This window comes from Acanthaster planci, linkage group LG16 (genome assembly GCF_054643075.1).
Source record: "Acanthaster planci isolate LZ-2023a linkage group LG16, COTS_SCS, whole genome shotgun sequence".
NCBI classification, from domain to species: domain Eukaryota; kingdom Metazoa; phylum Echinodermata; class Asteroidea; order Valvatida; family Acanthasteridae; genus Acanthaster; species Acanthaster planci.
Genome location: NC_141792.1, coordinates 7,282,708 through 7,304,882, shown reverse-complemented (window position 1 = coordinate 7,304,882; position 22,175 = coordinate 7,282,708). Strand labels below are relative to the sequence as shown.

The 22,175-nt window shown below is 41.9% G+C and overlaps 1 protein-coding gene across 1 annotated transcript; it reads left to right on the top strand.

Annotated features, from left to right (window-relative positions):
• The first annotated feature begins 242 nt into the window (after nucleotides 1-242).
• LOC110989863 (uncharacterized) lies at nucleotides 243-22,110 on the top strand. Its single transcript, XM_087147256.1, has 11 exons — nucleotides 243-374; nucleotides 5,687-5,784; nucleotides 7,636-7,766; nucleotides 8,545-8,635; nucleotides 9,021-9,087; nucleotides 10,135-10,335; nucleotides 10,990-11,130; nucleotides 13,099-13,281; nucleotides 13,801-14,172; nucleotides 14,857-16,125; nucleotides 16,751-22,110. The coding sequence occupies exons 2-11, from the start codon at nucleotides 5,707-5,709 to the stop codon at nucleotides 17,047-17,049; spliced, it is 2,832 nt and encodes a 943-aa protein (XP_087003382.1). The 5' UTR covers nucleotides 243-374; nucleotides 5,687-5,706; the 3' UTR covers nucleotides 17,050-22,110.
• The last annotated feature ends 65 nt before the right edge of the window (nucleotides 22,111-22,175 follow it).

Genomic DNA, 22,175 nt, shown 5'->3' with positions numbered 1-22,175 from the left:
TCTTCCGGAGAGCAGTGTCTTCAAATTTTAAAGGAAAATGAAAGATGAGGAAGTGAGCTTTGATTTGACATTTTTAATATGTGTCTTGAATATCTTTGAAACTTGTGAGTATTTTTTCACATTTTTGAAGTAAGAATGTTTAATATTTTATTTGGTCTACACCTAACGTCGGGTAATGCGTGCTCAAGGATCGTATGGCGCCTCGCGCCGCATTACAGCTGCAGGTGTACATGTTGTGAGTGTACTTTAATACTGGTAAAGTTACCGTGAACGCTTAACGTTGATGAGTAATACCGGTGGTAATTTTCAGTGAGAACACGACTGGTCATGCCATAGTCATCACTCATACTTACAAGTGCTGATTGCGTTTGAAGGTAGGCCCTAAAACATGACTAGGTCAAAGCCATTGTAGGCCCTATTTGTATTTGGGATTTATAGGAAGATAGTGACTCTTGTCGTAATCATACTAGCGGCCCGATATCGGTAGGCCTACTTCGAGAACTCGCAAAGTCATAGCCTGCTTCGGGTTTCGAGTCAACTCGGACCCAAACCAACTCGGACCCATACCAACTCGGACCCATGCCAACTCGGACCCACGACCAACTCGGACCCATGTCAAGTCGGCCCCAATACTAACCCGGACCCACGACCAACTCGGACCCACAACCAACTCGGACCCAATACTAACTCGGACCCACGACCAACTCGGACCCACCCTGAGTCAACTCGGACCCAACCCCAGGAGCGTGATTAACTTGTTGAAAATTTTTATTTTGTCCACTTTTACATTTTAGCAGTTGGTAATTTCGAACAACACAAATCAAATCATTTTAAAATAAAAATGGAATATTTCCTATTGGCTTAAACTTGGAGACGGTTTTGAAGCGTCGTATGTCTGCTCGCGAGCTCATTATTTATATGTCGTGATCCCACGGTTTCTTATTTTCTACAATAAGACGTGCCCTAATCACGAGGGATCATAGAATTATTTATATAAATCCCGAATTTGGGATTGATAGTTTCCGGTTCAGAGTATTTCTTTCACAAAAAGCCCCACAATGCGGGTCTATTTTGGATAGAGGCAGGCGGCTACATTCATATGAGCGCATAGTTTTACTACTATTAGGGGGGTATCTTCGGGAAAAGGCGAATAAAAAAGTTCATTAAATTGAAACGAAAAGTGATTGATCTGTCCATAATCTTGAATTTCCAATGAAAAAATGAAGGCCAACCTCTTCGCGAGGTTCAAGAGTCAGCGCTATTTCGGTCTACGGGCGCGTATTTGGTGTAATGCAACCATAAGACTCAGTGGGTCCGAGTTGACTCGAAGTGGGTCCGAAACGGCGTGGGTCCGAGTTGGCGTGGGTCCGAGTTGGTTGTGGGTCCGACATGGTCGTGGGTCCGAGTTAGTATTGGGTCCGAGTTGGCGTGGGTCCGAGTTGGTCCTGGGTCCGAGTTGGCATGGGTCCGAGTTGGAATGGGTCCGAGTTGGTTTGGGTCCGAGTTGACCTGATCCCCTGCTTCGACTGTCTGACATCGGCCTGCTCTGTGTGGCTCATCGTACACGCGCTAGGTAGGGATCCGGCACTTTTCAGGTTTTTTTGTTTGATCCCCACAAACATAGTGGTACCAATCATGGAGGAATGCATGGTACCACCATTGGAAAGAGAATTTCAAAAGAAATTGAATGGTATAAATTTAGCTCAATAGTATATCGATACTTTAGTGAAGTTGTGAACTTTTTGTTTTTAAAATTAGGCCTACATTTGTAGGTGCTCCTTTCAGGTTTTTTGTTTGACCCCCACAAATTTAGTACCACCATTGGCAAGAGAATTTCAAAAGAAATCAAATGGTATAAAATTTAGCTCAATAGCTGTTAGTATACTATAGTGAAGTTGTGAATTTTTTTGTTTTTAAAATTAGGCCTAGGTGTAATTTGTCAGTCACTTTTTGAGGAAATGGGTCAAGTCGTCCCTGGGTCAAGTCGTCCCTGGGTCAACTTGTCCCGGGGTCAAGTCACCCCCCAAGTGTTATCTGTGAATTTTCCAATTGGGTACATCAACACTTAGAAGAGAAAGAAAAACAAGACAGAGACTTGTACATATAGAGTACATCCATCCCATTCACATGTACACGTATTCATTCATTCACAATTTTCATTCGTTCTACGCAGCTAGCTGGTGGTTTTTTAAATCTATGGTGGCGAAGACGTGCCACACTACTAGTTCAAAGGGTGATTCCTGGTGTTTGCCAATGTAACAGTACATAGGCCTATTCTTTGAATTGTCAAAACAATTTGAACATCTTTGGATTTCAAATCTTCCAGTAGGCTAGTCATTTCCAGTTTATTTAAATAACTTTCTGAAATCAGTAATGCGGAAATGAATTTTAGTTATTTTGAATAACTAGGAAAAATCAGGTTGTCTTAAGAGGTTTAAGTTGGGTTTGTTCGTTATTTTGTTCATTATTCTTATAATGGATAATGGAAAGGTGGAGAAATAATTTAGTAAGTTCTTTGCTCTTCGTTCTACGAAGAACGTTCGAAGAATGTAGGGGCAGCTGTTTCTGCTCTGGGAGTGCTACCAGTGGGCAAGCTGAGGACTTCTGGTCTCTCTCGCCAAATGCAAGCATCACTCTGGACCATCACTGTAGACAAACCGGGCCTGAATTGTCAAACCAGCCGACTCTTTCAGAGATAATTCAGTCTCTGTCTGATTATTAACATATGATTATTATTAAAGAAGATAAATAACTTATATAAGAAAAATATCCTAATAAAAGAATAAGAAAAAATAAATTACCCCAGTGAAAACTTGAAAAGAAAAAATAAATTAAATTACCCCCCGCCCATTTACCCCAGTAAAAAAAAGTTGTTAAGTAAAAAGAAGATAAATTTCCCCCCCCCCAAAAAAAAAATAAATTACTGCGGTAAAATTATAAATATAATGTAATTATTTATATGGGAGATGACTTGACTAGGAGACGAGTTGACTTGAGGATGAGTTGACTCAGGCACGACTGACCCGGGGATGACTCGACCTAGGGATGATTTGATCCAGGGACGACTTGACCCGGGGACGACATGACTCGAGGAGGACTTGACTAACATTTCTTTTTGAGAGTAGACGCAAGTTTTATTTTCATCAATGTATTTGAATCACATGGAGTCTTGTTCCTCATCGGTTCCACTTCCAGATGCCAGAGTTGGACTAAGATCTGTAGTTAAGTCACAGAAGAAGTATCTTTTATTATGGAAAACTTTCTCAATAATAAACATAGGATACATGTACATGTATACAGTAGCAGGACAGTTGAGTTGGGCTTGAAATTTTTAGTGATGTGTGAAAGATCACTAAAGCATCATCAATAAATAGCTATAAAAATTGGGGACCAATTCTGTCAGGTATCATAAGTTACTTTAAATCTGTTCGTGTTTGACAGGGTCTTTTGCTAACATTTGATTGAAACAACATGTGGTTTATGCTCTTCTTATTTGCATCTTGGTGCACCATGCATCAATCTGTTGTACATGTGCTCAGTTGCGCGACATCATGCCAATACAAAAGGGTTGTTCAGCATCAGTTCGACATCAATTTTGACAAAACAACTTTTCTTCCTGAAATTTCAAGCTTCCCAAAAAACACTGTTTCATATATATTTTTCATCAATTCCTTAAAATACATGTTTTTGGGGGGATTTTCAACAGAAAAATGCACATTTTTTGTTACCTTTTATAGTCTTCACAAACAAAAGTAAGGCTTGACAGTGCTTTTTAGTCAAATGCCTTGAGTCATACATCAAATGAAAGAGTATTTTAAGCTCTCCAAGATGATGACATCATCGTTCTAAACCCAGTTGAATCTCACGAGATATTATTAGGCTTAGATGAGACTATGCCCCATGACAATGAACAAAGATTGCTGCACACAGTTGTTGACGGAGTGTGAGTGGCTCCGATCTTACATTATTTTTATCATACTTTACACCCAAAACTCAACGTAAACAGACGTGATAAATTGTACTAACACAAATTTCTGTTCTTCGCTTTTTAAAACATAGAATTTGATGCACAAAAAAAGGCAGAAATCATTTAATGAAAACAACACTTTCACATGTACATGTACATGCTATCAGATATAAAATTTAGAGGTGCCGTTTCGCTGGACTCCCTGCTACAGGGTTTTGGAATCAGATTTTTGTGGTGAAATGATTCACTGGTGTAAGAAAGCTATTAAATCAAATTTTCCCCTGTCAGCAAATCTGATTCGCCTATGCATTAATTTCAGGTTGTTTTTTTCTTGTATTTTTGCCATTGTACCTGTCAAGTTTCTCAGTCACAAGTACATGTTTTGCTTTTGATAGTTGGTCATGCCCAAGACCCATAAATAAGCAAGGAAGAGCTCTGCTAAGTTTGTACAGCAGCTAGACACATGTTGGGCTGAATCAGTTGATTTGTGTGATTGCTTAATGTTTGTGTGACCTGTCAAGCTTTCTGCTTAATTATGTAGCTGATAATTCTACCAGTAGCCAATCGCCTTTTCTTTCTAATTTACAGTTCACCTGATTGCTCTGCGCAATTGGTTGATTCTGGATAACATTTTCATGTTTACTTCCCCTTTTTGAAACAGTCTTTCACAACACAACACTAAAGTACATGTAGAAATAAAAGACGATTGGTTGTTGGCGGAATTATTGAAAAATCATGCAGTAAAATTGATCAATCACACAAAGGTCAACCTATCACGCAAAACATTTTAAAATCACTGTAAGGTGGACTTCCAATAGATTAAAAGTTTCTAGCTCATTAAAATCTAGGCCATCGTGGCTTACACATAGCAATGAGTTGTAGGAATGTATTGTTTCTTCAGACAAAAAATTGCTTGCATCACCAGATCAAAGGTCTTGTCGTCAAGATAATCAAGTTTGATGAGTTGGAGAAGATGTCTGTCTCAAAGCCACTACCTCCTCCTCAGAGCTCCGACCCAGTATCAGTAGATACAGCAGATGATGCAGAACAGGGGGAAGGTTGGGGGAACAAGGTTGACTTCCTCCTATCCTGACAAATTTCGACAAATTATCCTTCTTTTCTCTCATCTATAAATGTAAATCCTGGGGCAATATCTATAAGTCCCCCCCCCTTACTTTTTAACTGGGGACTCATTCCCCACTTTTTTGTGTTGAGAAAAATTAAGGTGGATCATTAAGAACTTTTCTGACTTCTCAACAACCAAAATGTATGCAACAGGATTCAAAAATGGAGAATGATTGTTTAAAATCGTACACCGTTTTGATCTAACGTTCCACAGGAATGCAAAATGTACAGAGATGAGCATTGCCCCCCGTGTCAAATGGTGTCAACACCCCCTCCCTTTTTCAAATTTCCATAAAGCTATCCCCTTCACAATTCTTGTGTAGTTCCCAGCACAAACGTAAGCCACTGCTCATGAGATGATACTTACATGTACAAGATTAATTTTGTACTGTTTTTGACATTAACAATATACAAACTTAATCTCCCTTTTCTCCCTTTTTTTACATGTATGGATGTGAACGTAGTCCCATGGTTCTAGTATCACAAGTCTATCCCATTTATTTGTCTGTCGGCTCCTGTAAGTGTAAACAAGTACTGCAGATGCCTGCAAAATATTGTCATTTGACAAAAATAAATTGTCCTGTTCAACACCAGGTTCCTCATCATCCAGTGAGATGGCAAAAACAAACCTGAAGGCACTGGCCATGCTGGCAGGTGTAGTAACTTTGGCACATGCAACTGCATCTGAGCAGGTAAGTTGTCATCGTGTAAATGAGAGTAAGCCATCCACGATACTAAAACATGTCAAACCTACATGTGTAAGTGGGACTTTTTGCCCCCGCAAAGCGTAGATAATTACTTCAGCATGCACGTTTGTGTGACCCAGAATTCTACAACAGGTCAGCAACATTTAAAATAATGGTATGAGGGATGTGAGAGAGATTCTAACTTACGCCAGAGCACACAAAACTAATTGCTTATCTACTGGATGGAGAAGGGGCGTTGCTTTTGATGGCTTTGAACCTTTTTAATCCTTCATTGTGTGTCGCTAAGTTACTTTGCCTCAAGTCAAACCTTACCCTGCCTGCAAACAGAAATGGTCCAGCCTTGATTTGTATCAAAACTGATTTGACCCAGAAGACTTCATGTACTATTTTAATGAGCTGTTAGTTAAGAGTTATTTTAATTTTAAGAACTTGTTATGTACATGTAGGGCTGTAGGTTTGTGTCTTTGCATTCATTTACATGTTCATGTCCATGTTGGATGCCACTCCAGGTTGCAAGTGTTGATACTGTGAAACGTGGAGAAAAATGCAGCTTTACTCGCAAAAACAAGTTTGAATTTTTTTAGGAATGAACTGAAGAGTGACAAATTGAAACTCATACAGTCAGGTTTTAGTAGTCTTTTGAATGGAGCCCATGGCTCAGAAATGGTATTTCATACCCAGTACATGGACATGCAAATTTTATTTGTCCGGCCCTGAAGCGTTAGCCAATAAGAGTCGATGTTTAGTAAAAACTTTGTCATCAGTTCAAGCAGAAATCCTGTAAAGAGCTGTTGACTTGTTGATATGTTTGTGCCACCTTACCATATCAGCTAACCAGGTTTAGACAGCCTCCTTGGAAAGCACGTCTTTTAGCAATTCAGACCAGGCAATTACATGTGCATGTTTTGTCAGTAGTTCTGGACGCTGTATCTGCATTTGTTCGACAAACTAACTGAATCTGCTTAGGATGCCTTGCTCACATGTTGACTATTGGCCATGTGCTCGGTAGCTTCGTCATGTTTGCTACTGGAGGTCCAAATCAGGATTTCAAGATGTCATAGGTTTTCTTGCCTAGTTACTCAGCAATTTTGCATTACATCCATTATTCTGCAAGCAAGCACCTAATAAATTCACTAGGGTTTGGTGCTTTGAAGATTAACTGCATTTAAAGACCCCCAAACATGCCAAATATACATGGGTAATTTCCACTCTCATCTATGTACATGTACACATACATGCACTGTACATACATGTACTTGTATCACCATAAACAGCTTCAATACCTACACCCAAATGCTCCTAGATCATTCAAAATCACTTATTAAGATGATGGGTGATTTGGTTTGGATACTATGGGACACCACATGTGTAATACTGTACATTCTGTTTGGACCTGTTGTACTTTTTAATAAGACGATAAAAAATGTGATGGAGGAAATTTAAAACTGTAGAGGGCTGGAGCCTGGTGATGATGATGAACTGAGCCGAAGGCAGAGTCTGCCTTGAATGATTATGTAGTACAAAACACCAACCCATCACTGGTTTTTTTCCCATTTATAAATATGGGGAAAGAGGGATAAATCAGTCCGTGATTCTTATTTTTTCAGTGATTATTTTCATCAATTTTACTTTGTGTTTTGTGAAATACATGCACATGTACCCGTCTAGTCATGTCAGTGGCACATCTTTGTGCCTCAAGTGTATGCACCTACATGTCCTGTACAAATATCCTCCCAGTTCACGGACCAGTGAATGGGTGAACTGTGTTGGGGTATAATACACGAAATTCATACACTGGACAGGGTTTAATTCCTATGCTAATTCTGGTTTGAACAGTGCGACAATCCAGCAGACCCACTTCAGTTTCACTACAGCTGCGTCTCCCAAGACGTCAATCTGTGTATACCAGGAAGACGCCTGAAAGTGACCCAGCCTGAGTGTAATGGTCAAGTGGACATGGACGAAATGTAGGTTTCTATGCACATATACAGTATCTCCCTATGTCTCAAAAGTCTAGGTGGGGGAATGGGATAAAACATTTGAACAGGAAAGATTTGGCCACGCGATCATTGTCCTAGAGTTATTATGCACCATCAAAAGATGCTTCCGCGTCAGTGCGTTGGTCTGCTGGTACGACGCGTTGTTGTCTGTAGCTGAGGTAGTGCATGTTCGTGTACAGTACTTTGTTTAGTAGCAGACTCCGAATGCAGTTCTTATCATTTCCCACTTGGAGATGGAAGTTGAAATGCCTTTTGTAGTAATCATCTGAGTTACTGGAAACTGCTCCGATGCATTGTACCTACAGTACATGTAGTCAGCCTTCCATGATAACAGGGTAATGGAACATTTCAAGTACCCTTTACATTCTTGACCAAATACACATTGTAGAGCCCTAGAGATGTGCTGCATGAGAACTTGTCACCAATAGATCGTATTTACAGCGTCACCAATTTCAGTGGTATTCCTGAACGTACAGTAACAATTCGATACCCGTAATGGGGTGGTGCCAGGTGATTTTGGGGGTCGGAATGAAATCGTACAATATAGTCGCGTTCTTGGAATTTAACATTTTCAAATCAATGCACTACGTTGGGGAATACGACTGAAATTGGGGACGCCGCCAATACGGTCTATTCCCATACCAAATCTGTGATGGTGAAAATCAGTCAGATACATGTACCAGTACATGTACATTACATGCTTATCTTAGCGTGTACACGGTTTTTGTTTCGTTTCTTTTTCAAGATGTGTTCCGTGCGATCGTGGGACATACATGCCTGTGAACAACTTCTGTAACGAATGTATTCGCAAGACTGAGTGTGGGCCCGGCCAAATTGTAAGTAGTTTTTGTGGACAAATCCACATTTGTGCCCAGGTTTTGAACAGACAAGTAACCAGATGGTTCAGAATCAGGATGAGGAAAAAGATGTGAAGCTGTTCCTCTTGATGACGAGCAGGGCATACTGCTCGAAACGTCGAGTACCACTGGTTCTTTTCAGAACCACAAATACTCACAAAAGAGATACGTCCATGGTGCTACCGCAAACCTACTTTCTACTGTGAAACTGTTTTCTGGCAAAGCTTTTTTCAGAACCCTGTGAACTTACAGCCAGCATTGGCTGCCTTTGTGAGAAATTGCCTTCTAACAGTTAGCATGGTTAGAGACATTTCATTGAGCTGAGCTACATGTACATGTACCTTGCTGCATTGTTCTCTTAAAGGAAAACCCAGAGGTTAAACCCAATACCCTTCATGACCGAGAATGTGTCGACCGACCAGCTACAGCAGGTAAGATCCATGATATGAAATTACCAAAAAAGGAATTTGTAGTTCATAAAACTGAAAACACGTCTTTGATTCACCCAATGTTAGTCCGTCCTGTAATCATGAAAAATGAGGACGTGGAATGTGCATAATATCCCAGCATTCATAAGGCACACAGTATCTGTCGGCCAGTCAAAGGGTCAGTGTCTCATTGTCCCTGCTTTATTGGGATGACATTACCTGAACATTTCTGAGATCATCTGGGCTCCCATGAAAGTAAATTACATGTAGCCCAGTGATGCCATTGCAGGAGCAAACAGCCAAATACAATAAACATCTGCCCACATGACAGATAGCCATGTACTCTGGAGAGGGACGTGGAGGGGTGCACATAGGGGTATAAAATGACTCTTGTTCAAGGTCACATGTAACTACTTGCTCTGAATTATAAACTTGGTTGGGACAGGCGAAAGCATTGAAATAATTGCTAATTGGTGTTTTAGTTCATGTCTAGTATTTACATGTGCCTTGTCACCTAACTGCCAATTCGTACATGTACTTGGCACAAAAGGGACACACATGCAAATTTTGACATCAGATCAAATATACACCCAGTAAACTCGCAATATTTAAACACCTATATACTTCGTTTCCTATTTCAACTTGACTGAAATTTTGCTGCAAATCTTTTGTGATGTCTAACTTGCTTCACGTTAACATACACTTGTGCTGTGACCTGGGGGTCATTTTAATTGAAAGCATATGGAGACATTCGTAGACTGCTTTTTCATTCCAATGATCTTGTGTGTGAGGAAAAATTCTCCAGAGGCTGGAAATGCAGAGCTACCAAAATTCTAACCTTGTCTGCCAGAGTTTAAAGCTTGGTTGCTACTTTTTAAGCATGGTGGAAGACAACGTACATTTGTGCACTTGGTGGGCCACCAGACGATGTACTTCTTTTGGGCTGTAGGACACCGTAACCGTTGTCTCAGTGAGTAGTTTCCAAAGGCTAGACTGCAAACATGGCTTCAGTATCTTTTACTACCGGGTGTGTCACGGGTTGTCTTGTAGCACCACCTGTGGCACCCTCTCCGTGCCCGCCATGTGAGCCACCCACTCAGCCCATTTGCCCGGCCTGCCCAGAGTGTCCGACAACAGACGCACCAAATACGGCTGGCAACGTTGGCGGAGAGTGGCCATCTTACATTCCTGACAGTGTTTCCAGCACCCAGCCTCAAGGGGGGACATCAACTGTGGTTGGCCCCTTTTCAAGTATGTGCCTGAGAGTACTTTTTATACAAAAGTGACACTTGGCACGATGCCACCGCAAACCAATTACTTGCCACCTTCACTATGAAAACTTCAAAAATTTTTGGTTTTACTTCTACACCGTAGAGAAAGATGTAAAAACCTAAAAGAAATATGAGCCCAAAATACCAATACCAACAGCTGGCTACAGTCAGATATTACATGCAAGCCCAATCTGAGGTAGTGCCTAGAGACTCCTTTCTCCTACTTGAACTAGGAAAACGAGTATCACCTCAACCACTGAGAGAGATTTGGGCTAGTCTGTTATTTAACCCTAGCAGTCCTTAATCGTTCACCTGTTGGAGGATTGAGGACAGTTAGGGATAAAGATTGAACTTTGATGTTATGTCTGACTTTTTTCTAACATGTAGCAGCTTGTAGTATCGTTTGTTTATTATTTTTATTATGTGTCTTTTAATTTCTTTTATTATTGTTATTTTCTGATTTTTAATGCTCAAAAGACCACATCACATTTCAATGTATTTCAGTGGATGTTGAATACAAAATGATAATAAATTTGATTCAACCCTCACCTTTTAAATACTTTAATGAAGCTGTTGGATCTTTCATAAATCATGGATATATTGACTGGTCAATGAATTGAATTTTATACGAAAGTACATGAGCCAGAAGAGAAAGACAACACATGGATGATTTCCAGCATTGTCCTGATGATTGTGAACCTCATCCAGCCTTTCTTTTGGTGGTATATTTGGCGGAGAAGCAAACTGTGCCAAGAGGTCCATCCCAAACGTGAAGGTACATATACCCTCCACAGATATTTAACAGAAAAATACATGTATATGATAGGGGAAATGGACTGCATGTGTATCTCATCAATGTGTAAAGTGGCAGAAAAAGTGTTAATTCTGAAGGACACTTGGGCCTTTTTTGGCCCAAGCTGTACTGCATTTGCCTCATATGCTTGCATATACATGTATGTATGCACCAAGGGTTGGGACTAATCACCTGTGTCCTCAGTTGCCTAAACTCGGTGCTGCTTGACTTGCTTTGCAGAGCTGGGTACTCAGCATTGTCTGTGCTTTGTTACAGACCCTGTGTTTGCTGACTTCACCATTGGAGTACATTGCACTTAGCAATTGTGTGTATTAGTAGCTAGACTACAACTGAGAGATGTGATTGGTTGCATCACGGGCATAGTATTACTCCTGTCCACAGCAAACTGTTCAAACAAGCGTGTACCTCAAAGCAGCAATGCATTCACAAGCCCTGACCTCTTTACATTAGAAGTAGTGTTGTACCTTGTCAGTATGAGCAAGTGTTCTCATAACCATGTGCAGTGTTCTCCACAGCCTAAAGTTATAGCAGGGCGGCACATGATGCAAGCACGGAGCACAAAGCCATTGTGGGGGGGTGGGTCCCGGAAAATTTTGGTATCTACATGTAAATGCTTTGTGATGCAATCTGAGGTATTTCCTGGGCACTTTCTTTTAGACTCCTTGAATCAATTTGCTCGTGTTGAAATGAAGGCAAGATTGTTATTGGGAGGTCATCAAAAGTTGATATGGGGGGGGGCATTTTCTTGTTTTTACTGATCGGAACTCGCCATCGAGAGGATGGTTTGGGATTACATGTACATGTACGGCACAACGCGATTGGATGATGCGACAAAAATCCTGTTATTCCAGCGACAAAATCTTATAATTCTAGTGAAATGTGGCCAGTCATCCACCTCGTGTATTTGAAAAACTACAAAATTACATTCAAAATCTAACGGCACTTACGGTGTAATCCACAACTAGGAAAAATTTGCGTTTAGTTTTGGGCCAATTTACAAAACACAGAAAGTCCAAAAGTCATTTGATTAAAACTACTTTAGATGCAAACATTTATATGACTGTGAAGAAACAAGTATTTGGAACCACACGTACAGCATAACTTATCACCCTGTATTTTTTGGTCGATTTCTGGGCTCTCTTGATTTTTGACAAACCGTTACGAATGTTAGAATCTAGCTGGCAAGAAATTTCTTTTCTAGATGTTTTCTGAAACAAACATTTTGTACAAAAAGCTTACATTTCATCTGAATTTGTTTGATAATGTAGGACACGTAAGCAGTAGTTGTAGAAGCAGAGTAAAAGAAGGTTTATTTCAAGCGATCCGGATCTAGGAAAAATTCAGAACTATGTGTAAGAAATTGGCTGTATTTTCCTAGGAAAAAACAACAACAAAAGACAACAAATGCTACGACCGGGAGATTGGAACCAGTCCAATTTTGTGCTCGCGTACTACATGTATACTGCGTCTGCTTTGATTACAAATGATGCATAGTGCTTTTCTGTTGTGCTGAATAATGATGGCAAACTCATCCTGTTCATTCCATAAAGTGCGGTAAACTTCTTCGCATTTAGATAAACTGTGAAGATTGTGGAGAATAGGGAAAATCCAATAGAAAAAAATAGCAGGGTGGTGAGAATTTTGGCAGGGTGGCAAAACTTCAGCAGGGTGGTCTAAACTTTTAGCAGGGCGGCCCGCCCTCGTGGAGAACACTGCACGTGCATTGGTTTTTGGGTAAGGACACATCACCTTGGCACAATTTCAACAGTTACTGCTTGTGACACGGTTTATTGCGGTGTCACCTTAAGGCATGAATTACGTGACAGGCCACTCACACACTTTCCACAAGTGAAACAGTGAACAACCCTAACAGCAGAAAGGGTCATTTATTCTTCCCAAGTTAACACTGCATCTTCTGCTGTTTCACAGTGAAGGCAGATTTCAATGGCTGTGTTATAAAGTTGGATGGCTTTAATGAAAAGATGGCAAATGGGCAGAAGAAGAATGACTCTGATGACAGGGCTGCACAGAAAGGGAATGGCCCGTCTGGCCGAATCAGCAATCCGGAAGGTGGCCCGAGTGCCAAGGAGTGCACAGCCTCAAACCCTACAGGTAAGCCAGCTTCATCAGCTAGCCCATACAGTAGACTTATCCGATTAGATGCCGTAACTGCAGTGGCACTGCACTCACACAAGACAATTTGGACCAGTCAGGGGCCATATATAGGTATTTGATCTTAGCAAGCTCAATAACGTAAAAGAAATCATGCGGCATATATACACCAGTGTACGTGCCATTCTGTGTAGACCGGTTAGATCTACATACTTGTGAGTCGAGCTGAAGTCGGTATGTATTTGTGTATGTATTTGCCATCCATAATTACAGGAAAGCACATTTCTCAGGTCTCAAGTTCACATGAACACACTTCTAAACCTGGTGAGCTGATGGGATTTAGGTTGCACCACGTACACAATCAACAGCATTAGCAGATTTCGGCTTCAAATGACTTAACCATTTATAAAATTGATTGTAATATTCTAGTGCACAGGATTTTTAAAATTTGTATGTTCACTTATAAAAGACTTTGTTTTTCAACAGTGGATTATGCCAATTTTACTTATGTAAATGTAGGAGCTTCCAAGGATAGAGCTGCCCCTCTGCAGAACAGCAGTGATGAGACTCCAGGAAACAACTCTGCTCCATCCCACTCAAGCCAAAAAGCAACCCCTCCACCCAGGCAGGGTTGCAGCTGGAAGGGGGACTGGCCAAGTACTCAGCCACTTTTGGACAGCAGCATGCGGAAAGGCAATACCCTGGCAAGTGGAGTGCCAACAGATATTCACCAGCCGAATGAGCTGGCGTCATCTGTTCCTGACAGGGCCGGCGAGCGGTCCTTGCAGAGTAAACAGCTCCGCATTCCTGAATTGCATGAGGCACCCTCTGCTCAGGACTGGAGACCATCTCCCTCTGACTTTACCTCTGAGACGGTTCATGATTCACGTGGTAAGTACACTGCACCACAAACAAGGTTTTTCCAATTCCACATAGATAATCTAAATAGACTGAGCAAAGTCCACATAAGGTTACCTCTCTCTGAAAACAGCATTAGAGGCATTTTGGGGTAAGGGTTATCGGTAGCAAATTAAGAGGGAAAACAAAAGAAGCCATGGTTAATCCACTGTAACTTCAGAAGGGTAAGACTCGTTATAAAAAATTGAATGTTGCTGCATCAGGCATATTGATTAACTTTATGCCATTGTAAAATCACAAATGGGCCTGTTGGCCACATTTTGTGCCTTTTTGTGAATGGGTCGTCCCATGAGGTTGGGGCACAATTTGTGACGGTGTCATTTGTTACATGGGTTCCGTAAAAATGAACAGCTATTTCCCTGCATGTGGATTCCAAACTGACATTGTCATATATCTTGCAAGGCTGAATACAAAGGTGTGTGTTATTTTTACAGAGTAACTGACCTACTCTGCAGGTCATGACAGGTGGTAAAAGTTACCCATGTAACAAGGACACCATCACAAATTGTGCCCCAACCTCATGGAATTACCCGAATGAACACTTTTAAGGTACTGGTAAGAGTAAAACCAAGGTTCGAAAATGCTTCAATGTATTCAAGGTCCAGCTCTGATAAGTACTATAATTGGACCCCGTTCCTTTCACTGATGTCAATGTAGGAACTCCCCCAAATGAAGCCACCCCTCTGCAGAGCAACGGTGATGCTGAGCTTCCTAGTAAGGCTCCATACAACCACCCTGCTCCATCCATGTCAGGTCAACAAGCAGCCCCTCTACCCAGGTGGGGTTACAATGTTAAGGGGGACTCGCCAAGTGCTCAACCACTGTTAGCCAGCATGGCACAGCAAGGTAACACCCTGCCAACAGACGTGTACCAGCAGAGCGTGGCAGCATCGGGTGTTCCTGAGAGGGCTGGAGAGAGCCAGCTTGGTATGCTTGATGTCAATGTAGGAACTCCCCCAAATGAAGCCACCCCTCTGCAGAGCAACGGTGATGCTGAGCTTCCTAGTAAGGCTCCATACAACCACCCTGCTCCATCCATGTCAGGTCAACAAGCAGCCCCTCTACCCGGGTGGGGTTACAATGTTAAGGGGGACTCGCCAAGTGCTCAACCACTGTTAGCCAGCATGGCACAGCAAGGTAACACCCTGCCAACAGACGTGTACCAGCAGAGCGTGGCAGCATCGGGTGTTCCTGAGAGGGCTGGAGAGAGCCAGCTTGGTATGCTTGATGTCAATGTAGGAACTCCCCCAAATGAAGCCACCCCTCTGCAGAGCAACGGTGATGCTGAGCTTCCTAGTAAGGCTCCATACAACCACCCTGCTCCATCCAAGTCAGGTCAACAAGCAGCCCCTCTACCCAGGTGGGGTTACAATGTTAAGGGGGACTCGCCAAGTGCTCAACCACTGTTAGCCAGCATGGCACAGCAAGGTAACACCCTGCCAACAGACGTGTACCAGCAGAGCGTGGCAGCATCGGGTGTTCCTGAGAGGGCTGGAGAGAGCCAGCTTGGTATGCTTGATGTCAATGTAGGAACTCCCCCAAATGAAGCCACCCCTCTGCAGAGCAACGGTGATGCTGAGCTTCCTAGTAAGGCTCCATACAACCACCCTGCTCCATCCATGTCAGGTCAACAAGCAGCCCCTCTACCCAGGTGGGGTTACAATGTTAAGGGGGACTCGCCAAGTGCTCAACCACTGTTAGCCAGCATGGCACAGCAAGGTAACACCCTGCCAACAGACGTGTACCAGCAGAGCGTGGCAGCATCGGGTGTTCCTGAGAGGGCTGGAGAGAGTCAGCTTGGTATGCAGTCCTTGCAGAGTAACCAAGCAAGCAGCGCTGCACTGCATGAGGCCCCCACTGCACCGTACCGGGAAAGAAAACCACCACCATCCTACTCTGCCTACGAGAAGGCAGATGGCTCTAGTGGTAAGTGTCATTTATATGCAGGCAATGTAGATGAACACTATTGCAGGGTTCACAAGGGATTATTTGGTGAACAGCTGTCCAGTTGCTGCACTGATAACCATATCCTGGGCCAGCGTTTGTGCTTTTGTGCTTGCAAGACTGGTATTTGAGTAAGGCACATCCTTTAATATCTTAGGAAATGAAAGATGTAAATAGTCTCTGCAGATCTTTTTTCTTGCTTCATTAGTGATTATGGACTCAAGACCAGCAAAATATTGAGACTTCAAATATACCAGATCAAAACTATAGGGTACTTTTTTTTCTGTGCAAAAACACTGCAATAATGCCTCCGAGAGTGTACTTGGACATTGAATTGCCGACTTGCTGCAGTTAGTTGGAACTTTATGATGCGTAGATTCATGATGAAGCATTGTATCAGCATTTTCTGAATTGATGCTGATGTGAATATTAAGAATGTGTTCAGGGCTGTTGAAACATAAGCATAATTTTCTTTAAAATGACCTGTTTTTTTACAGCAAGTACCAATGTGGAAGTGTCTTGTTCTCATTCAGTCTTGCAAACTACCCTGAGCCAACCCAGCATATCATAGCTGATATTTGTATCTTTCTCTTTAATATGGTTTCAGGAAAGACGACCAGGTTTACTGAATGGCACGCGGATTTTGTTAAAGACAATATTGATGTCGACACCCACGAAGACTTTTTTGTCAAGCTGGGCTTGAGGAGAAAGGACTATAATGCCACGATGTATGACAACAGGCACGGCGGAATAAAGGAACAAATCAGGCATGTGCTCACTGATGTCTTCATTCAAAAGCAAGAATCTAACCACTCCCTCTACAAAGTCATTTGTGCCCTAAAGGCAAGTGGGAATGGGCTTGTGGCGGATGAGTTTATAGAGGAATTTGGTGTCACCTCTAGCTGAGGCAATCAACTGTAGGGCTGAATAAAAGGAACATTTCCAAGATGGTGTAATATTTTTGGGGGGTGAACAAATTTTTTATGCTTTGACAAAGAATGCTGTTATTGTGGTGTACGGTAGGGGCACGTGTTACTTCCAGCCTGAGCCAACATTGAGTGATGGGCTACGAGCACCGGGACTCAATCAGTGCTACAAGTTCACAGCATAAAGTTGGCAACTACACCTCTTCAAATATGGATGTGCAAACCATACATACCTAGTGAGGACCCATGAACGAAAGAGGTCCACGTGATGCAGGTTGTGCAAACCTTGTGTGGACTGAGTCAGGTCCACACAAGGTTACCCCCTCTCTGGAAAGCACTTTTAGAGGCATTTCGGGCTCAGGGTCATCAACATGAAAGGAATAGTCAAGGAAATAAATTCTTCTCCAAAATCTAGCTGGAAATGGTGTCTAAGTTCAAGAAAAGCGAGTATTTTCACAGTGTTTTCTGAACTTAAAACAAAGGAAGGTTGGTAACACTAGCAGGGGGAGGATGTGTGTCTGTATTCACTTCATCCAACAGTGCAATCTGTGCTATGTTATGGTGCACAGCAGGGAGCAGCGCACAGCTCTTTTCAGCTTTGTGTAGGAGTGGAGACTTGCGCAGCTTTCCAGCCATCAAGGGTTGCTGTTTGCTACTGCCCTCCCGTCGCTTCTGCATTGATTGAAGTTTTTACTCGTTGCCATCCACTGCCCTCGTGTATCCCCTTGTCCAATTGTAAAGCCCTGCCTGCTCCAAATCCTCCTGAAGGCACCATTCCATCTATGTCTACCAGCATTTGGGTAGAGGCAGGATCCTGCCTGTACACCCAAAATGCTGGTGGGGGGCTCAGCCCCGTCATACATGTACATGGGACCAGATGGTTCAGATTTGGTTCGTGTGTAAAGAACGTGTCCATTCAGTGGATTGTATCACCATGGTTTACGACCAAGTATTTTTAAGCTTCCCAGTAATAATGCAAAGAAAGGTTGGATACATTTTACTTGACCCCAGAGGAGGTCACTTGACTGAAAGGCATATTCTGACTTCATATTGAAGAGGATAGAAGTGTACGTAGCATGGACTCCTAGTAATAGCTAGATTGAAGACGGTACTTACATTTTGTAGTGTTTACTTTCTTTTCAGTTTTGTTGAACAAACCTTGGAAAGTTTTGCATACATCATATCTACCTAGTCAGCTTCTGTCTTCACTCCTTCATGAAGTGTGTTCAGTGGCGTATCCAGTTAGGGAGCAAGATGCCCCCCTGGACTCTGGAGACATGCTTTAAACAAGTACACTGTACTACCACCTTTCTTGGGCCCTTGTTTTTATGGGGAAAACATCTCATTTTGCACCCCTAACCTGGATACGCCACTGGCTATGGGACCAAGGAGCATGGACCTTGCTTGCTCTGTGGTGTGACTGTGGGTGCAGGTAAGTGAGATGGTAATGCACCCATACAAAGAGACAGAAGACCTGAACAAATTATCGCAGAATGTTTATCTCACCGGCAATATGAATGTCGGTTTTACCGTTAAAAGTAAGAATAAGAGCTTGTTTTTGAGACCCACTACTTACCAAATTTGCTGGTGCCATTTCCTGGGTTCTCACTGTCTCAAGTGAGCAATCTTGTGATTGTACAATTTAGTTTTGTTTCAGTTTAAAGAAAATAGGGTGGGGTCATAGATCATGCATGCTTTGCTCCACACATGCCATGTACACCAGGTTTGTTTTACTGCAAGCATTTCATTGAGGACAAAGTCTGGTTCCCCGTTGATTTCCAACACTCCTCCCCACAGTGCTGGATCCAGCGTGGGAGGATCCTACATTAACAAAAGCGGACTCCCCATGGGCATCACATAAAAAAACATCTTGACTTGCAATGCCTTTGTTACAACCATTGAGTAAGGACCTACAACCGATGGCCATTTCACCATGCCGAATTCATAATGGTGATGGTTGGTTCCCTTGCCATTGTAACTGCCGACGATAAACTGTGATGAGCAAGCTTTTGTGTTACCTTTCTATTTGGCTCGGTAAGATGGCTTTTTGGTGGCTTCAGTGCCCTCTGCTTGTTGATTTAGGTATTACAGGTCCAGATCTTGTATTTGGCACAGTAAGATGGCCATCTTCTAGCTTCAGTGCCCTCTGCTTGTTGATTTAGGGATTACAGGTCCAGATCTTGTATTTGGCACAGTAAGATGGCCATCTTCTAGCTTCAGTGCCCTCTGCTTGTTGATTTAGGGATTACAGGTCCAGATCTTGTATTTGGCACAGTAAGATGGCCATCTTCTAGCTTCAGTGCCCTCTGCTTGTTGATTTAGGTATTACATGTCCAGATCTTGTATTTGGCACAGTAAGATGGCCATCTTCTAGCTTCAGTGCCCTCTGCTTGTTGATTTAGGGATTACAGGTCCAGATCTTGTATTTGGCACAGTAAGATGGCCATCTTCTAGCTTCAGTGCCCTGTGCATGTTGATTAAGGGATTACAGGTCCAGATCTTGTATTTGGCACAGTAAGATGGCCATCTTCTAGCTTCAGTGCCCTGTGCTTGTTGATTTAGGGATTACAGGTCCAGATCTTGTATTTGGCACAGTAAGATGGCCATCTTCTAGCTTCAGTGCCCTGTGCTTGTTGATTAAGGGATTACAGGTCCAGATCTTGTATTTGGCACAGTAAGATGGCCATCTTCTAGCTTCAGTGCCCTGTGCATGTTGATTTAGGGATTACAGGTCCAGATCTTGTATTTGGCACAGTAAGATGGCCATCTTCTAGCTTCAGTGCCCTGTGCTTGTTGATTTAGGGATTACAGGTCCAGATCTTGTATTTGGCACAGTAAGATGGCCGTCTTCTAGCTTCAGTGCCCTGTGCATGTTGATTAAGGGATTACAGGTCCAGATCTTTTTATGTGAAATCTGTGGGACTGCCCAAATGAAGATAAACCCAACCATATAATTTTTGTGATTATTTTTTGTCTTTAAAGCTGTTACATATCCAGCATAAACACAAGATAAAGTTTAAAATGGGGTAAAGATATTTCTGTCCCTCATGGCACAGCAAAGACGTACTGGAACATTTAATTGTAAAAGCTGTGTAAAAATGTGCCTTCTCTTGTTCATGTACAAAACCCACAGTTGATAGGTAGTTTGTGAGAAAAAGTAGTTTACAGCTTGCTTCCAAAGGACGTGCCTTATGCTGGGGAGACGTTGTACAAGGAGTAACATCTCCATGATGCAGAGTGTATCTTTTGGACATAGTTTAGTACATTTGGACATAGTTTAGTACTTCCAGCTGCCAAATCTGACTCAAACCATCCAGTTGACCCAGCGTGCTCAGTGATCAAGTGGTGGGACCTCTGCATTAGTAAGCAGGGGACTGTGGGTTTGTCACACAAATAAGCTTATGAATTTTGTATGAGCTTCTGGACAATATATTATTATGAATTTAACTCTGTGTTAGGGTAAAACCCGTAATTAAGATGCAGTTTCCAACATGGCTTTAAGTCTTTTAAACACGTCTATAACTTGATGTTATAACTTCATCTCTAAGAGGGCTTTGTCTTTAAACCATTGAGAGACGTACATGTACAGACAAGCCCAGTTTCAAGTGCAGAGCACACAGTTATATTTAATTTAAATTCCTTTCTGAATTTTATTTGGCATTCTGAATTCAATCTTAGTGTGCAACACTGAGGTTTTGTATTGCTGTAAGTTAAGTAACGTTTTCATTTTGCTATTAATGAGCCAAACTGTGATGTCATCCTGGGAAGGAAGCTCAGTCTTGCATTGATTTGTGCCAAAAAATCCTGAAATGTGTCATTTTTGGGGGGTCTTTGTGCCCTATTTTTTGGTGAATCATTGTCATTTTACAAGTGTCTGGGTTAAACTCTTGAGCACCCCTTTCTTAGAAATGTGCTTATTGAGCAAGTGTCGGTTTCACAGTTTTAAAAGAAAAGACAAACAGTGTTCTCCCTGTTTAACATCACAGCAACCATGCCATTTGGTTGACATATTTTAAAAAGTGCAGTGAGTGCAGGTGTAAGAAAAATGCATCATCAGAACCCAGCTCTATCATGTCAGTGGTGTAACTACCGGTGGTCAAGGGGGGCATGGGGGCACACCCTCCCCCCCCAAATCAAATCTGTGACTAATCTCCGTTGAGTTTATGTAGCTACACAGCTGCAGCTTATTGTCCTGTAGTGCCCCCTTAAAAAATGTGCGCAACCCCGGGTCCCCCCCCTGACATTTAGCCCTAGTTACACCACAGATGACAGTTGTATAATATGATAATTTTAATCATTGAAATCATAAAGCAGTGAATTGTTCCAAAGAAAATTTTTTTAAGTTGCAGCTGTAAATATTTCATGATGCTAATAGCCCTTGGGATGCGTTTTCAAATCAGCTGTCATAAATCAACTCGAAACCTTTTGCCTTCAACGTGAATATCGTAAATGGAATAATCATGTAAGCAAATTACCATGGAGGCACTGCAATTACATACAAATGCGTGTTACAGGGATGTGATCCCTGGCTACATGGTGTTTCAGGTTTAATTAGCTTCTGGCTAGCGCCCCGCGAACAAAGATCTTGACAAATAGGAAGAGTCATCAACATATAGGGCTGGATACTCAGTTGGTAGAGCACTGGTACGGTAATCCAGAGGCCACAGGTTCAAATCCTTCTCCAGTCAATTTCTTTGTTCATCTTTATCATTTTTAACATCAGAAATGCAAGACCTGAAATGGCATCTCATGTTGCTTACCTAGCAAGCTTTGTCTCAGCAATGTGCTCTTTTTTACCTCTAAATTCTTCTTTTTCCACGTTTTCATACTTCATTCTGGCTGCTGTACTCATATAGTTTTATACAAAGATATTCACCATATTTTAATGGATTTTGATTAACAAATCATGAAATCAGAGATGTTTGTACAGAGTAATTATTCCATGGAGATCTGATCTCATATGGCTTGTTTAGTTGGTTTGTGTGTGTATATATATGAATTAAATTTTTTGGTATTATAAATGCCAGTAAACTTTCAAACAGTTGATCCTTTTATTTTCTGAATTTTTCTCTGTTCATGGCCCATGAAGTTCGTCTGTCCAGAGGA